This window comes from Trachemys scripta, chromosome 7 (genome assembly GCF_013100865.1).
Source record: "Trachemys scripta elegans isolate TJP31775 chromosome 7, CAS_Tse_1.0, whole genome shotgun sequence".
Taxonomy (NCBI): domain Eukaryota; kingdom Metazoa; phylum Chordata; order Testudines; family Emydidae; genus Trachemys; species Trachemys scripta.
Window position 1 is genome coordinate 15,165,843 of NC_048304.1, and position 27,603 is coordinate 15,193,445.

Here is a 27,603-nt window from a genome sequence, read left to right on the forward strand (position 1 = left end):
TGAAAACCAAGGAAAGTCCATTAAAGTACGTGAAGTTGTGGAATCTGTCCATGAAACATCTAATATGCGATTCCTTGTGTTCTGCCAAAAACATACGTTGTTGATATGTTTTGATTGGGTATTTCAATTAATAATTTAGCTTGGTGAACAAACACAAAAGCTGTAGGTTGTTTTTTGAGCAATTTATGCACAGGAGGAGACACCAAATTAGTCGTTGTGAATTAGTTTTTTGGTTTTTGGTTTTAATATCCATCTATGTTCCTCACTTGCATTGGGCATTAGAAGGATCTATGGTTGATTTTGGTTGACTTCCCAGATCCTGGAATCTGGGGGGTTAACTTGAATCACTTTGACTGTTCTAATTTGATTTTGTGTAAACTAACTCCCACTGTTCATAGTCTGTTCTTAAGGGTATCTGGCATACTCATCATAACATCCTTTGTACTGGTTCTCAGCAAGCAACATGCTGTGTTTTTGTTTCTTTATATAGCTTATGTTCCTCACTATGAAGTCACCAGTCTCAGATGACTTTGCTGTTTCTCGGTGTCCCTTTTGGTGCTACCTCTTGAAAGCTGGTTGCCCTTGAGTCTGATTCTCTGTCAAGTTTTTCAAGTATGAATCAAGTATGTAGCCGTGTTAGTCTGTATCCACAAAAACAACAAGGAGTCCGGTGGCACCTTAAAGACTAACAGATTTATTTGGGCATAAGCTTTCATAGGTAAAAAAATGACTTTTCAGATGCATGGAGTGAAAATTACAGAAGTGTTTTTTTTCCCACGGAAGCTTATGCCCAAATAAATCTGCTAGTCTTTAAGGTGCCACCGGGCTCCTCATTTTTTTTTTCCCCCCAAGTATGAATAGATCAGTACTTGTTCTCCCTTCTGCTGACATCGCATCTGCTTATGTATCTGGAGCTGCATGAATCATATTCATTTGCCATCCTTCTCTTGTGATGGGACTCAAGTGGTTTGCCCTTTTTCTATCCATGTTTTCTTTTGGGGCTGGTTTGAGTTATCTCTCACATCACGCTGTATCTCAGGTTACTAAATGATCCTCTGTCTTGTCAAAGCAGAAACCAGCTTGCTGCTTGTATGCCTAGTGGCCTTTATTGAGAAGTAAAAATATTTACACACGATCTGCACTCAACTGCCTTGCGTTCTTCAGCAGAAGTTTATTTTCGTAGTTATTTCACAATATCTCTTTTGTTGGAATCAGATTAGGGCCAAGGCCTTTTGCTAGCACTGGTTTGCAGTGCCCTGTTGCTGAGCTAACGTAGTGAGCATCCCAGGCTCCGTAGTGCTCATATCTAGTAATCACTAACAGTTTATCGCTTACCAACCATCTCCCAGGTGTGTCAAATTTCCTTATTTGTTTGAACTGACTCTGCTGCTGCCTTGCTTGTTTGAGCTCCAATACACCATCCAACAAAGTTGCTAATGCTAACAGTGCTGGCTTCTATACTGGTAAGACTTCAAAAAATTAGGTGGCAGCTTCCGTGAGCATAAACTGTGGCAGAGGAGAAATGGCATGAGGCTGGTTGCCCAGTGTCTCCTCGGTGTCCGCTGTGGGTGGTTATCTCTGGCTTAGTTGTACAAAACAATTAAAATGTGTCCAGGATATCCTTTATACAGTCTTTCAGTTGAACTGTGGTGAAGAGGGGTATATGTTGGTGAGATGTATTACTGAGTGGCTTCCTTTATTTTAAAAGATCGAGTTGAAAGCTCTGAAGCCATGCAAGATACTTGGCTGCTACATGCTGTTAAATAACATGGTTTTCAGAGCAGCATAAACCCCTCATATATATTGTCATGTAATTAATCTAGCACTATTGAATTCTGAATGTTGGGTGATCTGGCAGTGACACGGGGAATTAAACTGCAGGTCCTCATCATTTAGAATATAAATATGCTTCCACTGGCCTGTACGTAAATTTTTTCAAGTCATTGCCTTGCCTTTAGTGGGCTGGGATGCTGAGCATTTTATTTATTTATTTATTTATTTAATGCCTCCTAGGAAGAAAACATTTTTGAAATGTTTTGATGCCACCTTACCTGATAGAAAAGCTTGTTTTGGGGCATGCAACCCCAAACCAGAAAGGGAAAAGGCAAGTTTTCCCTTGACAAAGACAGTAATTCTTTCAGTGGAAGCAGATGTTTTTTCTGCATGGAAATCCATAAAAGATTAATACTTTGCATTTGTCTATAGCCCATTTTATGCTAAGTTCTCTGAAGGTCCTTGACTGATGTAGAATCATTTCAAGTCTAGCAAGGCAGAGGTATAGAAGTAGACAATGTAGTAATCAGACCTGGGGTTTTGAGAAGATGGACTTGATCTGAGCGTGAATAAGTTTTGATAATTTGTTCTTCATGCTCCACTGCTTGACAAGACTTCGCTTTCACTCAGAGATCTTCATTCAGTTTTGAACATAAATGGATTTTTTATCTGTTGATATGCTGTTTATATATTATGAAAATTTCACAGGCAGTAGTTTTGAGACGGTAGAGTTGCTTTCTGATTTGTCAACTTAAATTTTTCTATCTTTTCCTTTTTAAAGCTTTTTTTCCTTAAAAAAACAAATTTAAAGTTCTTTCAGTAATAGCTAGTGTGAATAAACTCTGGCCTCAGGAACTGAAGAGGGTGAAGGGAAACTGTTAAAATTCACTAGGGAACTGTTAATTTTCTTTTAATTTTAGTAACTCTCTCTATAATAGGAGTTCAATTGATTTTTATCAAGAAATGAGGAAACAGCTATGTTGGTATGAAATGCTCAGCAATTCTGTAGCTGACTTACTCAAGTATTTCATATTTCATAGATTTCCTGTTTGAAAGGCTTTTGATATTTTTTTTTTTTTTTTTTTTTTGAGGGGGAGGAATAGTTTTTAGTTGCAGTAGTTTTTGGAGAGTATCCATCGTACATAAAGTGTTATGAAACACTTTCCTTTTGCCTTGGTCAAACTGTTCTGGGTGCTCTACTTCAAAATAATCAAGCAAACAATTAACAAAAATATGTAGAAGCCTAAAGTAGTTGTGGCCATTTGCAAAAATGGTGAGTGAGGTAGTAAATATATACCCAGCCTGGGCCAATATATACCCAGCCTGGGCCAAACTAAAATATTTCCATAATCTTCATGGAAGGGACATGGACTGAAACCCAGGGGAGCAGAACCCATGCCATTTGGGCCCACTAGCACTAAAACCTGACTGGTCCTTCACTGCCTGCCCTGGATCCATGCCGCTCCCAAAAGCAGACGGCACATCCCTGCGGCCCCGCGCCGACTCCGCAGCTCCCATTGGCCAGGAACTGCGGCCAATGGGAGCTGGAAGGGCGGTGCTTGTAGGCCCGGGCAGCGCGCGGAGACTCCCTGCTCCCCGCAGGGATGTGCTGGTCGCTTATGGGAGCAGCACAGGGCCAGGGCAGGCAGGGAGCCTGTCTTAGACCCGCAGTGCCACCGCCCGAGGTACGCGCCTCCCAGATGGAGCCTACATCCTGCACCCTCTCCTGCACCCCCTATCCCAGCCCAGATCCCCCTCCTGCACCCAAACTTCCTTCCAGAGACCTCATCCCCTCCCGCATTCCTACCCCAGCCCAGTGAAATTGAGTGAAGATGGGGAGAGCAAGTGATGGAGGGAGGGGGGTGGAGTGAGCGGGGTGGGACGTTGGGGCAGTGGGTGGGGGCAAGCGCATTTGGGTTTGTGTGATTAGACAATTGGCAACCCTAGCTCAAGTGGATGAAGTCTACATCATGTATCCAAGGTTCCAACGTTGCTGATGAGCCATTTGGGTGGCAGTATGATGTCATATGATTGAATTTATGTTTTCGTTTGCTTTTTCAAAATCCTAGGTGCAAAAAAATTCCTCTGTTTTATAGAATATTATTAAGGCTCAAAGTCAAGCACTCAGAAGATAGGAAATGCCAGAATTAATGTTGCCTGTGCAACCTTACTTTGGTCTCTTTGTGCATATACATTAAGACAGTCTCTAATTACATGATCATGTACTATTTTTTTCCCCATAGGACCCCTGCCTTACTCAGTGCACAGGATGGACCTGCTCTTGGGATAAGTCAGGGTTAAGTATTGAAGGAGACTGTTGTGGTCTGTAGGACCGTTCCCTCATTTGTCGCTGAATTTGGGAGGTGTGTACCTATTGTGGTTCCAGGGCCTAAGCCTGCTCATAGCTAAAGGCCCTTCCTCTCAACCAAAGAAGTTGGGCAGTGAATCTAGGCCACAAGTAATTGCAGGGGACAACAAATGAAAAAACGGGGATGGGAGTGAAGGTCTTATGGTGAAAATGAGGTAACGAGAAGGGCACATGGAGCAGAGAACCACTGACTGCGTCCACTGTTCATCGAAGGGGGTCAATGGACACCACCCAGAGGAACTTTGCTTGGAGATGTGACTGAACAAGGGAATAGAAATAGGCCCCACAGTCGCAGAGTACCCCTCTGCCTCCAATCTAACTTCTTCCTCTTGGTATGATGGATGGCCATCTGGTCATTGCCAGAAGGAGGTTGACAAGGAGGGCCTGCACCTCTGTGGGGCCAGGGATAGTCTGCCAGGATCAGGAGGTGTGGGGAAAAAATCAGCCAGGACCTCAGTAAGAGGTGCTGGAGGAGGGGCTGCAACCTGATGCACTCTATTTAGATGTGCATTAGGGTCTCCTTGGAACGTGGGTAGTGAATGAAGTAGGGGGATTGCAGGAAGAGAAAAGGATGGTCTCCTGGTTAAGACAGTTGAATGCTGTCCTGGGGAACTGGATTCTATCCTTCCTGCTGACAAACAGTTGTGTGATGCTAGTCAGGTTGCTTAAATCAGTAGTTTCAGAGGTAGTTGCAAATTGTACGGTCCTCATTTTCTGAGTGTCTGACTTAAGACTCTAGAGCCTGATTTGCAGAAGTGCTGAATGCTCACAACTGCAGCTGAAATCAATGGGAGCTGGTCTCTGAACATACAAAGTGCTATATCATACAAAGTGCTGAGTATTCACTCTGAAAAATCAGATCCTAGGCAGTTCAGATTGGACACCCAAATTTAGTAAATAGTTTTTACCTTAATCTCTCTGTGACTCCTTTCCACGTGTATAAAATGAAGATGATGATGTGCAAATAAATACATATTTGGGAAGAACTCCGATACTGTGAGTGCTACTGAAAGGCCCATTAGGAAATTAATAATTCTGTTTTTAGAGCGGACATGGATTAATATGCCTAAAATTTTAGCAACAAATTGAACAAGGAGAAAACAAAATACTGAATAGCTGCTCATTAAATAAGTGCTATCCTTTCTGAGCACTGAATGAGGCAGGGCTCCTGTGGGGGGAAAAATAGAATGTGGTCATATAATTAAAGCTATTATGATGCATATGAACAAAGGGGAGAGGTGAATTAAGGTTGCACACGAAAGCTTATGGTCAAATAAATGTTAGTCTCTAAGATGCCACAAGTACTCCTGTTCTTTTTGTGGCTACAGACTTACACGGCTGCTACTCTGAAACCTTAATTCTGGCATTTCCTAACTTTTGAGTGCTTGATTTTGTAACCTTATTGCTCTTTTAATGTAATTTTGGTGTGTATTTATATTTATCACCAAGGCCAGCAGAGTAATCTAGTGAGAGGAAGTCAATAATTTGTTAGTCTCTAAAGTGCCACAAGTACTCCTGTTCTTTTTGTCAATATCTGGGAATGGTCATGATATCTTTTGGGGACATTGCTAAATGTGGGGGAAAGCATCACCAGAGAGTGCAACAATGCAAAACTCTTTCACCCATTGCCCTTGCAGTGTTGGTATCCTCTGTGAAGGAATTTTTGGATATGGAGAATTTCCACCCTCAGTCCCTGGAAAACCGTAATCTTGCTGCTTCAACCTCTTAATTAGTGTCTCCCCTTCCACTGAGTCAATTACAATCTCTTTGTTTTAGTCACCAGCACAGAAAACTATAACAGGTTCGGTTGCTTAATAGAAGATTTTTTTTTTTTTTTTCCCCCCAGAATGACTCAAAGTATGATAAAGATTTATCCAAGGGGAAAGAGGGCTTTATGTGGCAGGAAACTGGGAACTTCTGCTAAGGATTCTGTTTTGACTTCTGCCAATAATTCAGGCTATGTCAACATCTGGAGCTGGGGTGTGATTCCTAGCTTGCATAGGCATACTCATGTTAGCTTTGATGTGAGCCTGCATGCTAAAAATAGTGGTGTAGCCATGGCAGCATAGGTAGCAGCAGCAGTGGCAGGTGCTATCAGCTCTGAGTATGTACCATAGGCTTCAAGTGGGTTTTTACTCAGGGTGGCTTGCATCGTACCACCACTGCCCATGCTACTATGGCTACCCTACTGTTTTTAGCATGCTATCTCAGATGAGAAATAGTGTGGATATATCTACATGAGCTGGGAATCCTACCCCTAGCTCATAGTGTAGACGGAGCCTCTTTGTGCCTCCATTTGTGGACCTTTAAAATGGATATAATTGTCTGCTTTTCAGGAGTGTTGAGGTTTTTAATTCTTGTTTGACAAGTGTTTTGAGATCTTTATGTTCCACAAACACTTGTACTGTAATGGATTGCATTGTGTTGAATACTGCCACAATCATAACTGCTCTTCTGTACTGTTAGCCATGACTGATAGACAGTTAGGACATAGATAAATATAAAATTTCAAGGTTCATAGACTCATGCAGTTTAGAGATCCCAGTGCCGTAAAATCTTTCAGGTCAGGGTGTAATCCCTGGATAAAATACATCCATATTAGAATGATTTTGTATTTGGCTGGTGGTCGGCAAATAAGGCTATGTTTACCTCAAGCACTTAAGAATTAGATTTCACAAAACAAATATTCAAATAGGAGGGTCAAGTGCTTTTAATGTTTGCTTTAGATTTCTAGCTTTTTAAATAGACACAGAATGTGGGCATATTTTGCATTATTTTTCCCTCCATTGCATCATGTGTTTCTATTTCAGTGGTCAAGGTCAAATGTTTCTTTTAAGAAAAAGAAAACACTACTGAGGGATTTATTTTGCTGACATCCATTTTAAAGTTCAGCTTGACTTCAAAATACAACACTTCTGGCTTCGGAAATGCACTTATTCTGTGACTAAAGACAGTGTGTGATTAATTCTGCTGTGCAATGCTGTGTGTTAATTGCTGGCACTGTGTGAACTGGTGGCTTAAGCAGAAATAGAAATTCTTATTACAGGTGTGTTGCTTACATGCATAGTTTTAGTTGAAAGTACCAACTTACAATGGCTTTTAAATCCTGTTCTCTGCTGTCAAACTCCATGTATCATTTTTATGTAAATTAAAAATGCAACTCTCTGGGAAAGAACATAACTTGAAAGCTTAGGGCACACTGCATTTCTCACATTTGTTATGCATCTGAAGGCTATGAATCAGTAGTTAAGTGGCCCTATGAATTGATGTACTTGAGTCCTTTCTAGTGCCCATATCAGGGCATATCCCCAAATTAGCTCAATATGACTCTACTTCATTTCTTAGTCTAATGAACCACCATTTGGCCACCTAGTGTGTACCTTGTTCCAGCCTAGTTCTGAAAATTGGGTTCATTGTGTTGCCCTCCACTTGTTTCTTGAAGTTTCCTATTAATTTCATCCAGGTGTTGTATCTGCAGTGGCTATAAAAGATCTCAAATGAAGTTAAATGACTAAACTTGCAGTTGGTTTATCTTCTTTCTCCAGGGGATTAGCTCACATATTCCATTAGGTTTCCCTGTGGAAATAGACTCTACAGTCTACAGAATAGACTCTAAGATGGGTATTCCCTTAACTATCTAGCTTTCCAATTCCATTACTCTTCTGTATGAATACAATGGTTGCCTTTAAAATCATTATATAACTAGCAGCCTCAAATTTTATTTCCACATAATTGTCAAAGAGATGTCCAGAATACCTGTCTTTGCATTTGGCTATTAAACGTCTGTCACTTTACTTCAGGCACTAAATTTGAATAGCTTAATTTAATTTTTGCATTGTCAGTTGCTAAGCAACTGACAAGAGAAAAAAGTGCAGCTAATTTAGTTCTTTTACTAATCAGTTAGCTTTTCATTAATATAGAAACTTATTTGTAACATGGCTAATCAGCTGTCAAACCCAGTTTTTGCAAGGCAAAATGTTTTCTAAACAGTGTCTAGGAAATTAGTAAAAGATACTTCTCCTGTATGATCCGCAAGTTTCTTGCTTTGGTGCCCAGGTACCAGTGCTTCACTAGGAATGTTACACTCGGAATATCTAGACTGACACACTTTTTTTCCATGCCGTGGTCAAGAAGACAAGGCAGGGGACCAAGTCTACTGCTGACGTGCTGTGTGACCTTGGAAATGTCACTTTACTTGTCTTTTTGCTTCAGTTGCCCAAGCTGTGCAGTATGGATAATGAAACTTATCCACCGTTGGAAAGCATTTTTTGATCCAAGATCAAAAGTCCTGTTATGGAGAGGAGGTGTTATTATTGTGAATGTTTAAATATTGATTCTGAAGACTTGTCTGCCTATTTGCATTGGAAAAGCTTGAGAAATTTTACCTAGCTGAACCACTGACTGAAATTCCCCTTTTCACAAGGTAGCATTTTTGGCAGGAATTGGTTAAGTTTCAGCTTTCTCTGGTCTTGCTTTACAAATCTGGCAGCACCATTTTTATTTTTTATTTTTTAAACCATTCATGGGGCAACATTGCTGTCACCCAAAAAAGCATCGCAGTCTGAGATTTAGATCTTTCCTGGAATCTGTTTTGTAAACCTTTCCCTGTAGCTGAAATGTTTGGACAATATTAAAAGTTAAAGGGGGAAAAATGGATAATTCTGAAAGGCTAAAGCAGTCTCTCTATTTATTTCCTATATTTTTGTAGATTGCCTGTTTAAGCTATGCCCTATGAACCGGTACTCTGCACAGAAGCAGTTCTGGAAAGCAGCAAAACCAGGAGCTAACAGCACTACAGATGCAGTGCTACTCAATAAACTACATGTAAGTATTAACGTTGGTAGGCTGCAGTGAAGTCAATGGAGCTATGGTAATTTACACCACCCGAGGATCTGGCCCATTAAGTTGAGTGGGACTGCTCATGTGGGTATTGCTACAGAAGATTAATGAGATCCAGTCCCTTGTGTTGTTAGGCCCCAGATTTCATCTCCCATATGTGTTTTCAAACTTTTATCTAATTTAATTATCTGTGATGGCTGCCCTTACTGAAACAAGCTTGCATGTATATTCAGCAGTTAAAACCTGGTAAGAGAACAGTTTTCAGTTTTAAATTTCTAAGAAATTGCTTTGAGTAATTTAACTATTGTATGTTGACAGCATCCGCTTTAGTGCTAAATAAACTATATTTACCTTAAAATTATACGGCTGGAGCACTTCACGTTAAAATTACAAGTCCAAATATTTTTAGTCTATCAAAGCCCGTGTTAAGCCTACAGTACTCTAAACTATAAAGCACCCCTGTAGGAAAATATCACTTGCAGAAAGCAATGTGTTGGCCCTACTCCTTTGTTGCACAAAGACCAAGTGTTTGCCTCAATTTTTTCTTAAAGCTATGATTTTAACTTTATGCTTGTGAAGTATTAACTCTACAAACAACTTTACAAGTATCCCACCCCACTCCCAAACTAAATAATCACAAGAGTAGAAGTCAGCTGTAAGTATAAAGTAACAAATGCTGCTGATTATTTTTCTAAAGCCCACAAAGTAAACAAATAGATGATATGTCCTAAACTGTCAGTAGTGTAGAGGGAGAGAAAAACCCTTGCAATGGTGCTAGGTAACTGTGGGCTGTCACTTTTGTGCCATAATTGATTTTCTTTCTTTTTAATATAATCAATTCAGATACTTAAGCCCTGATTCTATTCTTTTGAAACAGGCCAAAATCCCGTTGTGGTCAGTCTCAATTCCCCTGTCAAGTGAACCGGGTAGTCTCTCAATGATAAATCACAGTGAAGAAACATTTACACAGTAAATAGCCAAATTTTACTATTCCAGTATAAATGAAGAAAGATTTAATGGCTCATTTTGAATCACCATTACATGCTGGGTAAAGTACAGGGCGTGTGCAAAATTGTCATCTTTTAAACCCACTCAATTTCACTGAAGGGTAGAATTTGGTCCTGTGTGCGCATTTGATTCATAGTCCATAACTTAGTTCGCTCCCGACTGTATGAAACTCATGGGCACTTGTGTCAATTTAAACATGTAATGAAAGCACAGAAGGTACTGGAACAATTCTATTGTCCTAATATTGTTGCAGGGCAAAAAATATCTATGTTCAACTGGTGCCTTCCATTTTCTACTCTGTTTTTTGATCAGTTCATGGTCATCTTTAATGAAACATTAGTGACCCATGATTTATACTTAATCACTTGCCATTTTTGGCTTGTATTTGTCCACTGTTGGAATTTATTATCGACTATTCTGGAGAACCCAATGCTGAGGTCAGGTTATTTTAAGTTAATACCATTTAAGGGATTTAGAAATCTGGGACACTTGACTTTGACTGGTATCAAACATCAGTGCTATTTGAAAAGCTGACATCTAGTGGTCAGTAAATAAAATTTGTTCTTTCCAGTGTGTTGACATATGCAGTGTTGTCTGTTCACTTTAAGCTTTTGGAATATACTTGAACTTAACTTGTTTCTTCACTTGTACCTATATGCAATGGATCCCTTTGCTCTATTAATGTAAATGTAGGGACCAATTCTGCATGATACATCCACTTCCATTGATGTCCTGGGGACTAGAGGGCTCTCAGGGCCTTGCGGAATTGGGCCCAAAGTTAATATCCAAGTTCAAGAAACCTTTTCACTGTAGAATAATCTGAAATCTAGCAGTCCCAATGTTAGATCTTTAAGCATTTTAAATTGTCCTGCATCATATTGTTTGTACTGAAATGTACAGTTACACTTGAGATGCTCATGGAGAAAGCCAGTTGTCCTACTCAGCATATCTTCTAACAGAAATGACTTAAGATACATGGAGTTATAAAGAAGCAAAATTATTTTCTACCAACACATGGCTCACTGTTGCTCTTTGATACGCTGAAGCCTATTGTCTCCCATTGCATTGCCTACAGGTAACTGAGCACAAGTGAGTTCTAAGGTGGTTGCAGAACTTTTGAGAACTAAAATAGTTGATGCATAGACTTCCTAAATGCACGATACCTCATTTAAAATCATCCTCTGACATCCGATTTAAATGAATTCTTCCCTATAATCTGTATTTTCTCTGGTCTTGGTGTAAGGTGAACCAGTACACCTTTACAAAACAAAGCGTCTTGAAAACAACATGAAACAACTCTTGAAAATAAAATGAAAATCAAGAGGAAAGCAATACGGTAGAGTAACAAACTAAGGCTTTCACAGGGTGGTAGCATTAGGTTATAAATCAGGTTTGGTTTCCTCATATCTTCTTGTGGATGCTTCCATGTGGTTGAAATGTCTGTCTGGTAAAGAGAGTCCCAGGATTAGATAATTATGGATACAGCAGGTTTGAAATTGAAAGGCATTGCAGCAGAGCATATCTAGAGAAGTTTTTTGTGCTGTGCCTGATTCTAGGAAGTACTATCCTATCTCTTACTTTTATGAACTCTGAACTTTCCCTTATTGGGAAGTTTAGAACTAGACAGTCCCTTCTTCCAGTGCTGTATGTAAGTGTCTAGAGAATCCTATTGAATGAAAAGGATGACTATGGTCACCATGAAAAGATTTAATGGATGAGGAGTGAAGAGGGAGATTTGTCTTGGCAAAGTAAAATCTAAGTTTTTGGAAACTGCCTGATTACATGGGGACCAAATCTGCAGTTCTTTAGTCCTCATCCTTTATTTTATATTAAAGTTGAGCAGGTGGAAGATTGGATTGCCAGCATGAATCCCCCTCTTTTCCATCTTTCCTTTTTACCTATTTTCTCATGGCTCAGTTTCCTTTGGAAACTTTTCATCTCATGTTTTATTCAGAAAGCTTCAGTCAGTTTGAAGTCAAAACATTGACTCCTCAGAGTTGCTGCTTCACTTCAGTATAGTTCAAATAGAACAGATTCAATCATTTTCCTTCCTGAAAATTGTAAAGGATGAAATCTGATCCTCAGCTTCAAATGGTTACATTTGTTCCAACTGTATGAAGTACCTTGATGTTTTATTACAGTAAGTAATTGCCAGCACTGTTTGTTTATAACAACACTTTCTATCTCCACAATTTCCTTCTTAAATTTCAGCATGCAGCAGATTTGGAGAAGAAACAGAATGAGACTGAAAACAGGAAACTGCTGGGAACGGTTATCCAGTATGGCAATGTTATCCAGGTATGCGGTGGCCCTGTTCACGCTGTCTACTCTGTAAGACATAGCTCTGTAGGGTTTTACTTGAACCACCAAGGTACAATTATACTTCCAAAATAGTGGAATTCCGGTATCAGTGTGTTGTCTTGCAAGCCATGACAGGGTTATCCAGAAGCATGGTACTCTGAAGAAAGAACTACATTTATGGTTTTGTGTGCTGTGAGAGATTCTAAAATGGAGGCATTTTTATCTTGCTATGAAAGTTGCCTTTTTAAGAGCACCATCTGAATGCTTTAAACTAGAATACTCTTCATTCATTTGCCTGGCCTTGACCTGGCCATGTGATAGATGGCAAATACACAGTGGTGTACAATTCTGTAGAACTTCTTTCATTTTATCTTCACTTTATCCCCCAAATGCTGTACAGCACCATATAGTAAACCCAGTGCAAAACAGAAGAACCAAAATACTCAACCCACCAATGCAATGATAGTCCACCCTGAACAAGGGATTTGGTGCAGCAGACCTCAGGCAAGTCACCCCCCACTTGATGAAGATGGATTCCCAGCTAATGCAAAGAATAGTGATGAGTTGCAAACACCAAGAATAAGATGCTGGGGAAGTGTTGTAATAATAATCAAGGACAAGCCTTGTCATGCCTTAAATGCAGCCAGTGCGGGACTTCGGACCACCACTGGTAGAGCATTCAACAACTCAGGGTTCTCTGATTCCTTCTGGGGACTGAAAGCAGATCCACTTCATCTGATCACAACTGCCAGGTGGAGGTGTAGAGCAAGAGAACTGTAAGCATTTGGATCTACAGCTTTCTAAACAAGTACTTTGAATTGTATCCTCTGACCATACCATCAGCCAGAGTAGGATTGCAGGGAGCAAAGGTAACAGGGTTCCTCTTTCTCCTCTTGTAATGAGAAGGCAAGCAGTCCTGTTCTGCAGCTATTACAGCATTGGGAACAACTTCAAGACAAGTCTTTTAAAGAATTCACTACAATAATCTAGCCTAAGTGTAACATTAGAATGATGAAAGTCTGTGGCAATGTCCTCATCTGAGAGAGGGCCTATCTGTCAGTTTTTCAGGTGAACAAGAGATTGCAATAAGCATTTCTAACCAGTCAATGCTCCATACCGAGAGTAGTTGTGAGTAGGGGAGGAAGGATTAGATTTGTATCAGTAAATGTTGGTAAACATTGGCTTCACCATACACACCCAAACCAACCAAAATGTATTTCCATTGATAATAATTGAAATGTACAGATAGGAAAAGTAAGAAAAATGCTGCTAGAGAACTTATTCAAATTTGATTTAAGGCGATTAATTTTGTATGCTTTGACCTGTGATGTTGACAACTTTAACGGTTGTAAAGCTTTCATTCTTTGAATCTGTGTCTGCTGTCTTATGTGAATAATGAGCCAACAGGCAGCAAAAGGCTTCCAAACATCCAAAGCTACAAGCATTGTCTTGCTTTCGTTAAGATTCAACTCTGCTATGTTTAATCCAAATCAATGTGTAAGCTAGACAATGGGGCTACTACGAGATGGTCCATTATATCCTATAGATATGTATCACCAGTGCATTGAGGTTTATATATGATATCTCATGGCATATTGAAATAAAAGGATAAAACGGCACCTCATGGGGAGAGAAGAATTGTTCCTAGCTAACCTCATTAGTCTCCCATCTCAGAATGAGCACAGCCATTTAAGAGAAGCCTCACCCATCCCCCTGAAGGAAAACAGTTTTGTCACCAATATCTCATGGTCCTTGGTATCTGACTGCTGAAACATAGAGCATAATTGGCAAAGGCAGTTCTCTGTTGTCTATCATTAGTGTGATATGGACATTTATGCAAATGGAAGCTGTTCAGTGCCATGAACCAGTCTAAAGCCTACTAAAAAGTGTATTCAAAACAAGAAGTCCAATTGTCTCTGGATTTGTTATGGACAGCATAACTATTCAATCTTAGCATCTGAAGTTAATTTCCATGTATTATGATCAGACTCGCAGACTATTATATAGTCTTTAGTCAGTGTTTATCAAAGGAAACATATGTTTGTCTTTACAGAAACAAATTGTAATTTTTGTTCTAGCTGCTGCACTTAAAAAGTAACAAGTACTTGACAGTAAATAAGAGGCTTCCAGCTCTGCTAGAGAAGAATGCTATGAGGGTGACCCTGGATGAAGCTGGAAACGAGGGTTCCTGGTTCTATATACAGCCTTTCTACAAATTGCGTTCCATAGGAGACAGTGTAAGTGCAGGCGAGCATCAGCAGAAGATGCATTATTTGGTGTAAAATACAAAGAGCTTGTATCAGTTGCTTCCTTACTTTTGACTAATTAAATGCATAGGTTTTTATAACGTGTAATATTAACAGCCACAGCCCTTTTCCTGTGCTGAACAGTGTGGGAGGAGAATCACTATGGTAACTACTGATTTGGAAATGAGGAACGATTAAGATTGGAAGAAATAAGGAATCTAAATACAGTAGCCTTCTAAATCCCCACCGAGTTCAAAATGGCATGAAATGTTAAGTCATTTGAGTAGCTTTAGAACAAATATAATTAGTATGCTGGTTCATGGTGCTGTAGTTATGAGTCTTGTTCCATTATGAATTTCTGTATCAAGAATTTTATCAGAATTAGACTAAATGGTTGCCTTGCTTGTGGGAGGTGTGGAAGGTTGGTTGATTCTGAGTTAATACCTAGGTTTTAATCTCTGGAGATCTCCATTGTGTTCCCACATTGGATACATAAGAATGAATGTGGTCGTCATTCCATAATCCTAAGTAAATGATTTTCTACTTCACAAAGCCATTATGGACGTTGGCATGCCTCATCAGCCTAAACTCAAGAGAAGCCAAGGACTTCGGTATGCTGTGCAGTGCAGTCTGGTCCAACCTGATAGAGGGCACCTAAACGGAGTAGATTCCATGAAATAGAGAATAGCCATATCCATGTAGACTAGACTGTTCACTTCACTATAAATATATGGAGATATACCTATGTCATAGAACTGGAAGGGACCCTGAAAGTTCAGCCCCCTGCCTTCACGAGCAGGACCAAGTACTGATTTTGCCCCAGATCCCTAGATGGCCCCCTGGGAGATTGAACTCACAACCCTGGGTTTAGCAGGCCAATGCTCAAACCACTAAGCTATCCCTCCCTGCACCACTATACATAGTAGTTATCCCACCACTACACATAATACAGCCTTAACTGAATGTCCTTGTTTTTATTTCATTATTACAGGAATAGTACCTTGAAGATTAATGTAGTTTGTGTTCAGTTAATTTAAAAAGAAGAAACGTCATATAAATTCAATTAACGTTTTCTCTGTATTGAGGGGAATTCAAGTCCCTCACCTAAGATTTTTGTTATGGATTTTTTTTTGGGGGGGGGCGCCGTGGGAAGAGTGAGGTCTTCAAGCAAGATTGGGAGGCTTTGGATAAGAAACTGCCTTGGAAGGAAAGTATAGGATACATGGGATCTTCACCCTCCATGATAAAGTGCACTTAGCTTACCACATTTGATTGGACCTCATTAATTGAGAGTAAACATTGTAGATTAGAACCCATCAACTCCTCATGGAGGAGGAGAATCTTTCTGATAACTTTTGGTTTTAGGAATTAATTGTTAGATGTTAGACACTGAAATAACTGTATGGAAGATAAAAACTTAGTGGAAATTGTAGTTTTCCTTTATATGCCACTCAGCCCTGTTGTGTAGGTGTCTTTAAACCTTAAATAACTCTGAATGTTTCATTTTCTTCTGAAGTTGTCAAGATGGTTTTTTTTTTTTTTAAAAGATACCAGTGTCTTTCCTTTATTTTGCATGAAACAGCTCTAAACTGTAAGCAAATGGCCTAACCTCATTGCTTATACCCAGACAAAGGTAACTCTGGGGACCATTTCTGAATCTGATTGCCAAGTACTTCTCTTCAGGTTGTCATTGGAGACAAGGTGGTCCTGAATCCTGTTAATGCTGGCCAGCCCCTTCATGCCAGTAGTCACCAACTGGTTGATAATCCTGGGTGCAATGAGGTAAGTGTAAAATAAATCAAAAGCTTGGCTTGTTAGTGCAGTGGTGACACAGAAATTTGGTGTAAATAGAGTTAGAAGGGGCTTTTGGCGTTCTCGGCTAAATTAAGGAGCACGCATGTTATGGAATTGCCAATTACCATGATGGAGAGCATATACTGCATTGCTGTCCCATCCTGTTAGTGAAGTAGCAATACTACTAGCTCTGGAGACAGGTTTCTCACTTCCTTCCTAGTGGGCAAACAGCTGGGTGGGGATTGGTAAGAGCAGGTCTGTTAGGTAAATAACAGGCTATCTGGAACAAAGACATGAGCGTTGCCTGTTCTGCCCAACTGCTTGGCTGTAAGAACAGAGATAAGTGAAATGTACTTTGTCTGCAAAATCTGCCATCCTCATGACTGGAGCTAGGTGAATAACTAACTGGTTTGTTTATGTTTGTTGTCAGTTTCGTTGCACTTCTGAAAAATTAAAAACAAAATAGTTTTTGGTCAAACTAAGTCTGAAAATTCTGAAATGTTTTTGGCGAAACGACCCTGTTTAATCAATCTGAAAGAATGTTGAGAGCAGAAACCTGGCTTCAAATCCCTGTTCAGAGAAGAGATTCAAACCTGGGTCTTCCCCATCCCAGGAGTGCCCAAACCACCAAGCCAGGGTATTCTGGGTCAGGTCAGGTCTCTCTCAATCTCTCCTGTTGAAGCTGGTTCACTAGTCATTGTGTCAGAGAGAGAGAGTGAGAATGGTTAGGGCACTTGCCTGGGATGTGGGAGACCCTAATTCAAGTCGTTGCTCAAATAAATAACTACTACTTACATAGAATGGAACAGTTCAAGGGGGCAGATTGCCTATAGCAGTGGTCTCCAAACTGTGGGGCACCCCCTCCCCCCCCAAGGTGCAAAGGAGCCTGGAGCAGCCCCCAGCCTCACTCTGCCCCCAGCCCCTGCCCTGGCTGCAGCCCTGCTCCAGGCTTGGGCTCCTGCCCTCAGCCTACGTCCCCCTGGTCTTGGCTTCCAGCTTGGGGGGGTGGGGAGGGAGGGGCACAGCCACATTTTACTACTGGTAAGGTGGAGGTGAATGGGAGAGGATAAGTTTGGGGACCACTGGCCTATAGTCTGGTCGTTAAAGCCACTCAACTGGGAAAGGAGAGATTAAGGTTCAATTCTCTGCTCCAGAGTGAGGATTTGAACCTAGGTCTCCTACATCCCAGGGAAGTGTCCTAGACAGTGGGCTAAAGGTTTACAAAGGGGGAACCACATCCACTTCTTTTGTTTCTGTGATTCTAGCCTGTTTGTTTTGTTTTGTTTTTTTCCCTTGGTCAAAATTATTTGGTTAATTAGGTGTCAGATTCATGAATAGTTTTGGGTCAATCAAGACTGCCTTTTTTGGAGAATAAATTATTTTTCTGAAAAGTGTCACCCAGCTCTATTCATGACATAGCCAGATAAGGTATCCACGTAACAAGTTAGGTACTAATGTTAACTATAGTTACTATGATTTACCGCAGGGTTGATTGCAGGCCACAGTCTTTCTGGATTGTTGTTTTATTTCATACAGTAATAAACAGGGATTGCAGTATACTGTTCAGATTCTCTTTCCACTGTAAAGAAAAGGGCAGCACTTTGCAGTGTTTTATCATACTTCTAGTGTGACCAGTGATACTAGTCTTTGTTCTAGGTCAACTCTGTGAACTGCAACACGAGCTGGAAAATAGTCCTTTTCATGAAATGGAGCGATAACAAAGATGATATTTTAAAAGGGGTAAGTTTGGAAACTCCTCTTGCTGCTGGCTTTTTAATAGTATGATGTCTGTATTATCTAGTTCGTGTTGATCATTCTGTCTTGGCTTTGACAGGGAGATGTGGTACGGTTGTTTCATGCGGAGCAGGAGAAGTTTCTGACTTGCGATGAGCATAGAAAGAAGCAGCATGTCTTCCTGAGAACTACGGGGAGACAGTCGGCCACTTCTGCAACTAGTTCAAAAGCACTGTGGGAAGTCGAGGTAAGGACAGCATCTCTGAGGCTGTACAAGTGGTTTTATTGTAACAATTGGTGCTTTTGTTTAAAACCTTGCTCTACAAGATATATATATTTTTTTTAAGTAAGACTTCTTTCCGGGTTTTGAAGTTTCAAGACCAAAAAATGCCATTGTTTACTAGCATGTCTGGATATTTTTTACAATATAAAAACATGGTTTTGAATTTTTAACACTGCAGTAAGGTGCTTTCCAACTACCAGTTCCTGGCAATGTAGAAAAAAAGAATGAGAGGCGTCAATAAACGCCTTATTTACTCATAAGAACATAAGAATGGCCATATTGGGTCAGACCAAAGGTCCATCCAGCCCAGTATCCTGTCTACCGACAGTGGCCAATGCCAGGTGCCTCAGAGGGAGTGAACCTAACAGGTAATGATGAAGTGATCTCTCTCCTGCCATCCATCTCCACCCTCTGACAAACAGAGGCTCACCAACCATTCCTATTCTAACAAAGTACTAATTATTTCTACTGTCTTGCTGTATGTGCTGAACACATCCATGTCCAGTGTGGAATTCTATAGGTACACATAACCTCCTCTGATGGGAGATTAAACCCGTTTGTTAGTCTCTGTCTCTGTGGAATCAAACCATCTTATTAGCATCTTAATTTTAAGAAAAGAGAGAAAGAAGGATGACTTCAATGTCTTGGCCAACATTTCACCTATTAAACAAACAAAACTTTGAGATGCTTAGGTTCCGGAAATAGATACATATGCTTACGATAATTTTTTTGTTTTAAAATGTAACTTTTAAATGCCTGTGTGAACACTACAAGTCCCTCTGAGTGGAGGACAGTTATTTTTCCCAGCAGTGCAGTCACTTAATTCAAAGATTCTTTCAGCTGTGCTCCAGCTGGGAACCTGTCTAGAGTCCTAGTTCCATACTTTTTCTTGGGAGGGGCGTGAGCATTAATACGGATCTCTAGAAAACTCCCTTCTTTGGGAAAACACTGTTAAGTTTGAGACAATTCTACTGTTTTTTTTTTTTTTTTTTTTTTTTTCTTCTTGAGACTAAAGTGACTACAAGAGAATCTTGCCTAACTTTTAGTAAGTTTGTTCAATCCTTCTGGTTCAGCCCAATACAAGCTTCCAAAAACCCTCCTTGTACTACCTTTCTGCCAATATATCCCATTAGCCCTTTGTCTTCATTCTCGGGAGGCTCAACATAGAGCACAAAACCATAGTCGGTTTGTTAGCCAACAAATCCAGCGACTTGTAGATAGCCATGAAAGTAGAACTTTAAAAATCCAGGTGTGCACTACTGGCTGTGTTGGACATGCCCATTTGGGATGCATCGTTGGTGGTGATCACCATACCTGACTGGTAAATGGTTTTTTTTTTTTTCTGAGCTCTGTCACATTCTGCCAATGTGTGATGGTGTCCCTATAATCTGTTAGCCAGAAGCTGGGAATGGGCAACAAGAGATGGATCACTTGATGATTACCTGTTCTGTTAATTCCCTCTGGGGCACCTGGCATTGGCCACTGTTGGAAGACAGGATACTAGGCTAGATGAACCTTTGGTCTGACCCAGTATGGCCGTTCTTGTGTTCTTACATGACTGAAAGTGAAATACAATAGTACTAACCTGAGGGGCAAACCACTGAAATTCAGAATATGGCCCCTCTCTCTCTCTCTCCAGGTGGTGCAACATGACCCTTGTCGAGGTGGTGCAGGATATTGGAATAGCCTTTTCCGGTTCAAACATCTTGCTACTGGACACTACTTAGCAGCAGAGGTAAGTACTATGGGGAGGACCCATAAACTCTGCCTCTTCTCCTCTGATGCTGTCTTCCTTTATCCCTTCCCAAAAAACTGTGGTTGACTACTAACTGAGGATTGAAAACAGATTAGTGAACGATTGCTATGTAGGATTAGTATTATTAAGGATGAAATTATGCAAGAGTAGGTAGTATCAAAGTGCCAGACCCATGAAACAAGATATTTTCTTGAAAGATGCTTGGAAAAAACATTGCACTACAAGAATGCCTGTGTCCCTAGCCTTTTTGTTGGAGATAGGTGGTGACTTCTTTTTGTTAAAAAGAATAGACAATAAATGACACAATTTTATGTAAACCATTAAAATCAAGATGAGCTCATTAGTGGGAGAGTGAATTGTACTGTGAATGGCTGGAGCACCTGTTGCTACGTTTTTGGGGGAATAAATTAAACCCATTTTTGGATCGTCTGGATTTTTTGATTTCCAAACAGAACGTAGAATTGTTCATAAAAGAGAAGTTAACAGTTAAAGAAGCCTTCTAGGAATTGTCATGAACATTTACCTATCCAAATATTTTGGAAGGTGAACTGTTAATACCTGTGAATACTCACTGAAACTAGCTTGACTCTGTGTTTCTTGAAACACATGTGTAAATGAAGACAAGCATATTTGTCAAAATAAGATGCTGGGGATATGCAAGGGAGGTTGGAGTGAAGAACGGCAATATAGCCCATCATGGTGAATGCAAGAGTTCAATTGAAATAATCCTGCTTTATGCTTTTCTAGTAAGCAGATTCCAAAACACTTAGTAGCATTTTGCCAAGTACAAAATGGATCAACAGGACTAGCGGATTATAGAGGTTGCTTAGCAAATCATGGGCTGGTTAATCAGCTGTGAAAACATGGAGACTCACTCATGCAAAGGTACAATAGGAGAAATTGGTGAATTTGTGCATATTATGGCAAAAATAATTTTTATTAAAGGAACATTTCAAATGATGACATGATCAAGATTTTTCCCAACTTGTAGTGACTTCTAAAGCTGGTTGAAATGTTTTGAAATTTAATTGTGATTTCAAAATTTAAAAGCTTGACACAATTTTCACAAAATTTCCTTCCTTCCTAGCTTTAGTTATATCCTAGTTGAGTCTCTTTTGCAAGTTTGCTGATTGCTTAATTCTGTTCCTGGCTGCACAACTACCTGGTTTGTTTTTGTCTGTCTGTTTTTGTTTTTTAAAAGTTGATTGCATTGTATATGTGTTTATGGACTCCGAGGCCTGAAGGGACCACTGTGGTAATCTAGTCTGATCTCCTGTAAAGCACAGGCTACAGAACTTCCCAAAAATCATTCCTAGAAAAACATCCAAACTTGGTTAAAAAAATTGCCAGTGATTGGACAGTCCACCGTAATCTTTAATAAATTGGTCCAGTGGTTAATTACCTTCACTGTTAAAAATGTCTGCCTTATCTGCAGTCTGAATTTGTCTACCTTCAACTTCCAGCCATTGGATCTTGTTGTACTTTTGTCTGGTAGACTGAAGACCCCAACGTTGTGTACTTCTGTAGAAAAAGGTGCATCTGCTACAGGATAAGCTAGATCTCCCTGAGGAATTTTATACCGGGGGGCGTGGAAAACTAAACTGTTGACTTGCCTGTGATTGTGTTTCATCAGGTAAACCCTGACTATGAGGAAGATGGCCAGGAGTGTCAATCCTCAGTAAGTATAGGCAAGAGTACAGTTTTGCCCCTAATTAGGAAGGGTTGACTCAAGCCCTGGTATTTGATTGGCAAGTGAACAGATGATACAAGGCATTTCTGCTACTAAAGAAAGTCGAAATTAAGCATGGAAGGTATTGCATGCAGTGCTCTATCCTGAGACTGAATACTGAAGATTGGTGTAGTAGGCTTTAGAGGATGTTGAAGAGCTGTGCACTTCTAGGTATCTTGATTCTTAAGTAGCTCCTATCAGAATAGCATCTGAACCATTTCTCAGAAGGCTGAACTCTTCACCTCTTCGATAAATTTTCTTTCTTCAAGTCTGAAGAGCAAGTTTCTCAAGATGAGCTCTGATAGCAATATACTGAATGCTGTCTTTATCCCAGGGGCCAAATGAAGTGGTTTATTTCACGAATGAAAGTTCTCTAAGGAACAATTTCTCATGTGTTAAATTATCATAGGAAAACCATGATAAATAATGAGGCTACAAAACAAGAACTGTGCCCAACCAGTGGGCAATTTTGATGTCATTGTTTTGAATTACCAGTAAAAGCGAGTGTGATGTCCTTTCCAATAAATGTTGTGGAGTTACATCACACTTACTCAAGATCCTGCTTGATTTACTTTATAGAGTATGAATTACCAGAAGCCTCCTATTGATGTGACTAGGGAAGCAGGCATACTGTACGGCCATTGTATTTGCAAATCAAAATTTTATTGGTGACAGCAGATATAACTAAAACAGCCCTTTCCATTGTGGATTGTATTTTTCATTTGGATGAGACTGTAGGCTTATGATGCCATAACCTCTATTTCCTGATCAATGTCTGGCATAAAGGAAGATAGCTTTATTTAGAAACAAGGAAGAAAAGCTTGTATCCTAGGAGAAGAGAAGAATGTATCTCAATGCATGGAAGTGAGAAAAGCTCAAATTTTCTTTGTAGGAATATTAGTTGGCCTGTCACCTTGTCTATATATGAAAGTCATCTAAAGTGGTAGCCATTAAAAAGCCAACATTTGCCACCAGATACCCAAAAGTTACTCCAGTTATTTTCTGTTATAACTCATTTTCCTGTACTGCTTTGTAGCAAATGCTGACCTCCTGGCAACACTGTTTAGTACATATTCTGGATAGTGAAAACCAACTTGTATCTTAACTTTCCAGGTAAACACTAATGGTTTCTAGTACCTCTTTGGAAATCAGAAAAGACTTTCATTTTTACCACTGTTGTTACACACAGGTCCCTCACTCCAAAATGAGCTCAGGTGTTGGAGTCTTGGAGTAAAATCTGATAAGTGGTTTCTGGTTTTCTGCTTATACCTCTTCACCACCAGATGGCGAAAATTGACCATAAACAAATGACAAGATCATATAATCTCTTTCTAACATACAAATATAGTTTAAACTCCTTTAATTTAGAGATGGTGTTCACAACCTAACCTTATTTGGGTACAGTAACTTTATTCAAGCCTAAATCATTCTCAAGATGGCAAGTTTTTCTGCACAGTATCTGCCCTGGATTTCTTTCCTTATCCCTCAATTAATGATCAGTGCAGAGGTTTGATTTGAATGAGCATGAATAATATGTCCCAAACTACACCCTTCAACATTACAAGGGATCCATTGTGTGAATTTTGCAATTATGCTTTTGTAGGTGAAACTTTAGTTCTGCATGGATGTAATAATCTTATCTGAGGGTACATCTACACTACAGCGGGGAGTCGATTTAAGATACGCAAATTCAGCTACGTGAATAGCGTAGCTGAATTCGACGTATTACAGCCGACTTACCCCGTTGTGAGGACGGCGGCAAAATCGACTTCTGCCGCTTTTTGTCGGCGGCGCTTACTACCACCTCCGCTGGTGGAGTTAGAGCGCCGATTCGGGGATCGATTGTCGCGTCCCAACGGGACGCGATAAATCGATCCCCGAGAGGTCGATTTCTACCCGCCGATTCAGGCGGGTAGTATAGACCAGGCCTAAGATCTCTCACTTTCTATTGCCTATTGTTTGCTGCACGCTGGTTTGTAGCTTTGCCATAATCTCTAGAATTGTCTAGTATATTGCCTCAGGTGCCAGAAATATTGAATTGTATGAATTTTCAGCATCTGCCATGTTTGGAGATCAGTAAGAGATTTGGTGAAGACAAATGAAGGTTTTGAGAATTCAGCACAAGTGTAGAGTAGATGGAGTCTCAACTGATAGTTTCCAAACAGACTGAATATATAGCTGCATATTTTTTTAAAATGTGAATCACCAATTTGCATGTCTAGTCCATATATTTACCGTCCTATTACTGAATGACAAATCAAAACTGTAAATATCTCCACTTTGCAGCCAAGTCCACGTGCTACTAATAATCACAGAATATCCTGAAGTACATATAGAACACTGTAAGCATTCTATAGCTTTCATACAATCCTAGCTCTTTCAACTCCTCAAGCTCAGATTTTCAAAAATGGATTGTTTTAAGTTTAAGCTCCTAACTCACTGTTGAGGTCCCTTACTAAGTGGCCTGATGTTCACCGGTACTGAGATCCCAATATTTCCCACTGAAGTTCATAGGAGTTGTTGATTACTCAGCTTGTCTCTGTGTTTTGAAAGTCTTGGCCTCACGTTCTAACATCTGTACCTTGTTGATTGGAGATTCCTGCTGGTGTTCCCAAGAAAGATCTTAAAGGAAGAGCGAACCACAGCTTTTCTTCTGAAAGCTTTTCTTCATTCTCCCTCTCCCCCTCCCACCCCTTGAGCTTCAGTTTCTCTGACTTTGCTACTTTATACTTTTCAGAGTGGTAACCGTGTTAGTCTGTATCAGCAAAAACAACGAGGAGTCCTTGTGGCACCTTAGAGACTAACAAATTTATTTGGGCATAAGCTTTCGTGGGCTAAAACCCACTTCATCGGATGCATCTGATGAAGTGGGTTTTAGCCCACAAAAGTTTATGCCCAAATAAATTTCTTAGTCTCTAAGGTGCCACAAGGACTCCTTGTTTCTACTTCTACTTTAGGCCAGTTCTCGTCCACAGACAACCTGCCAACCTTAAGCATATTTTCACCAGCAACCACACACCACACCATAGTAACTCAGGAACCAATCCATGCAACAAACCTCGATGCCAACTCTGCCCACATATTTACACCAGCGACACCATCACAGGACCTAACCAGATCAGCCACAACATCACCGGTTCATTCACTTGCACATCCACCAATGCCATCATGTGTCAGCAATGCCCCTCTGCTATGTATATCGGCCAAACTGGACAATCTCTACGTAAAAGGATAAATGAACGCAAGTCGGATATTAGGAATGGCAATATACAAAAACCTGTAGAAGAACACTTCAGCCTCCCTGGACTCACAATAGCAGATTTAAAGGTAGCCATCCTGCAGCAAAAATCTTCAGGACCAGACTCTAAAGAGAAACTGCTGAAGTTCAGTTCATTTGCAAATTTGACACCATCAGCTCAGGATTAAACAAAGACTGTGAACAGCTAGCCAACTACAAAAGCAGTTTCTCCTCCCTTGGTGTTCACACCTCAACTGCTAGAAGAAGGCCTCATCCTCCCTGATTGAACTAACCTCGTTATCTCTAGACTGATTCTTGCCTGCATATTTATACCTGCCTCTGGAAATTTCCACCACATGCGTCTGACGAAGTGGGTATTCAGCCACCAAAGCTTATGCTCCAATACTTCTGTTAGTCTATAAGGTGACACAGGACTCTTTGTCGCTTTCTACTTTATACTGTAGTCATCCAAGTTCTTGTTCATTTAACAAATGTTGGTGATTTCATGTCTCAATGCACTCATAAAGCTGAATTCATTAATGGAAGTATGAACCTGGTCAACACTTAATATTGTGCTAGCAGATGCTTGTTTTTGTTGTGCATTGGACACATTTGAATGTGCAAGTATAAATGCCATGAACTGAGGTGAAAACTACCAGGTAGCTAACTTCTTGGTTACCTTTCATTTTTTTTTTTTTTCAGTGACTGACAAGTATAATTCTGTTTCTGCTGTTGGAATCTATTAGATACTGTTGATATTGACAACGTGACTGCGAAATAGAATTGCCAGCTGTTATTTTTGCTGCTTACAAAATATTAATTTAAAGTTATAGTTATCAAGTAGACTTCTGGAGCCCTTCAGCAGCAGTCTCTAGGGTAAGGCTCTTGTGAGACATGGATCATCTGCAGCAGAGTCTGAAGCTAATATGGGTTTTCAGTGCACTGTGAGATGAATGTTTTGGCAATTTGAGTGTATTTTCTGGCACTTAATGTAAAAAGACATAGACACAGGATAACTTAGGAATTATTACATTATAACACAGAGATGTTCAAAAGTTACCAACAGCAGACAAAGTGAAGAAATGTGTTTGGCAAAAGCCGTTAATTGTCAGTTTTATTTCTGTCCTAAAGCACAGCTGGAGCTTCTGCCAGGACCAGCACTTGGAGAGGTTGATATTTGTGTGCACAAATTATGAAACGCATTGATATAATGCTTGGCTTTTCACGCTGGGCTGACTGTTCTTGGGATAGCATTTCTGACTTCATGTGATTGGATTCTTTCTGTAGACAGATCCTGACCAGGATGCATCCAGAAGAGGGTTGCATAATGCTCAGGAGAAGATGGCTTACTCTTTGGTGTCCGTACCTGAAGGAAACGATATCTCCTCTATCTTTGAGCTGGACCCCACCACTTTGCGAGGGGGAGATAGCCTTGTCCCGAGGTATGATGTTAAATGCAACAGGTTCTCGCTTCTTACAGGCTTACAACAGTACCCAGTTTGAGCTGAATATTCTCCTTGGATGTTGTCGCTACTAGAACCACTAGCTGTTGAAAGATAGACACTCTAACATTTATTTTTAAGAATACAGAAAATTTTTTCACTGTTTGTTTCTCTTTGAAGTTAATTAAAGGTATTAATAGTAATAATACCTAGCAGTTAAATAGCACTTCATCAGTACATCTCCAAGCAGTTTACAAAGGAGATGGCAATATCATTATCCCCACATTACAGCGGGGGAAACTGAGGCACAGAGTGGAAGCGATTTACCCAAGGTCCTGCAGCTGGCCAGTGCCAGAGCCAGGGATAGAACTCAAGTCTGCTGAATTCATGTTCACATTCTATCTATATTGCTAAAGGGTTATGTGTGTGAATTCTGCATATTGCTCCTCATACTCAACAGTGTTATTTTTTCTACTAATCGAACATTTTAATGGCGCTATTTATTCACTACATGCATTACAAACTTAGTTAAGACACATTGCGTGCTCCAAAGACCAAGTAATTTGCTTTTTAAAAAAATAATTTGCATTTTGTCTAAACTGATTGATTCTGATCTGGAGAACAATGGACTCCACATGTCCTATTTAGTAAACTAAATGGAGTTCCTTTCAGTGAGTGTCTTGTATGGCTTTCAGCAGTTGTATAGGTGCAGTTATGTGATGGCTAATACTTCCTTTGTAGCCACTCTCTTGCATTGTACTTTGTGTGGTAAATGCGAAGCAGAGATCTAGAGGAAACCAATAGGAGTAAAGCCTTTCTGAAGCCAACACTAGGGATAAAATTATTCCATGATGGTCATCAGTTGTCACAGACATGTAGAACTTAAAAACTTGAACAGTGTCAACTTTTTTCTATAATAAGGCTTCATTGTCTCTGTGACTAGGAAGTTTCTTGAGACGGTGTAAAAACTGTTGATGTGACTCTACCTTTAGGCATAAAACTTCTAGAGTATGTCTACACTGCAGCTGGGAGGTGTGGTTCCCAGCACAGGCAGGCAGACGCACGCTAGCTCCTCTTGAGTTAGCATGCTAA

At 40.1% G+C, this 27,603-nt stretch overlaps 1 protein-coding gene across 3 annotated transcripts in view; it reads left to right on the top strand.

Annotated features, from left to right (window-relative positions):
* The window catches only part of ITPR1 (inositol 1,4,5-trisphosphate receptor type 1), a 252,648-nt gene that overhangs the window by 69,824 nt on the left and 155,221 nt on the right, over positions 1–27,603 (top strand). For 2 of the 3 annotated variants that reach the window (XM_034777903.1, XM_034777904.1), the window contains exons 4-11: positions 8,850–8,965; positions 12,200–12,286; positions 14,368–14,526; positions 16,219–16,317; positions 17,986–18,069; positions 18,164–18,310; positions 19,986–20,081; positions 26,357–26,511. In XM_034777903.1, the coding sequence (XP_034633794.1) occupies positions 8,850–8,965; positions 12,200–12,286; positions 14,368–14,526; positions 16,219–16,317; positions 17,986–18,069; positions 18,164–18,310; positions 19,986–20,081; positions 26,357–26,511 (943 nt within the window). Of the gene's footprint in view, positions 1–8,849; positions 8,966–12,199; positions 12,287–14,367; positions 14,527–16,218; positions 16,318–17,985; positions 18,070–18,163; positions 18,311–19,985; positions 20,082–21,735; positions 21,781–26,356; positions 26,512–27,603 lie in introns of all 3 variants that reach the window. The other variant, XM_034777902.1, reaches the window with a different exon arrangement.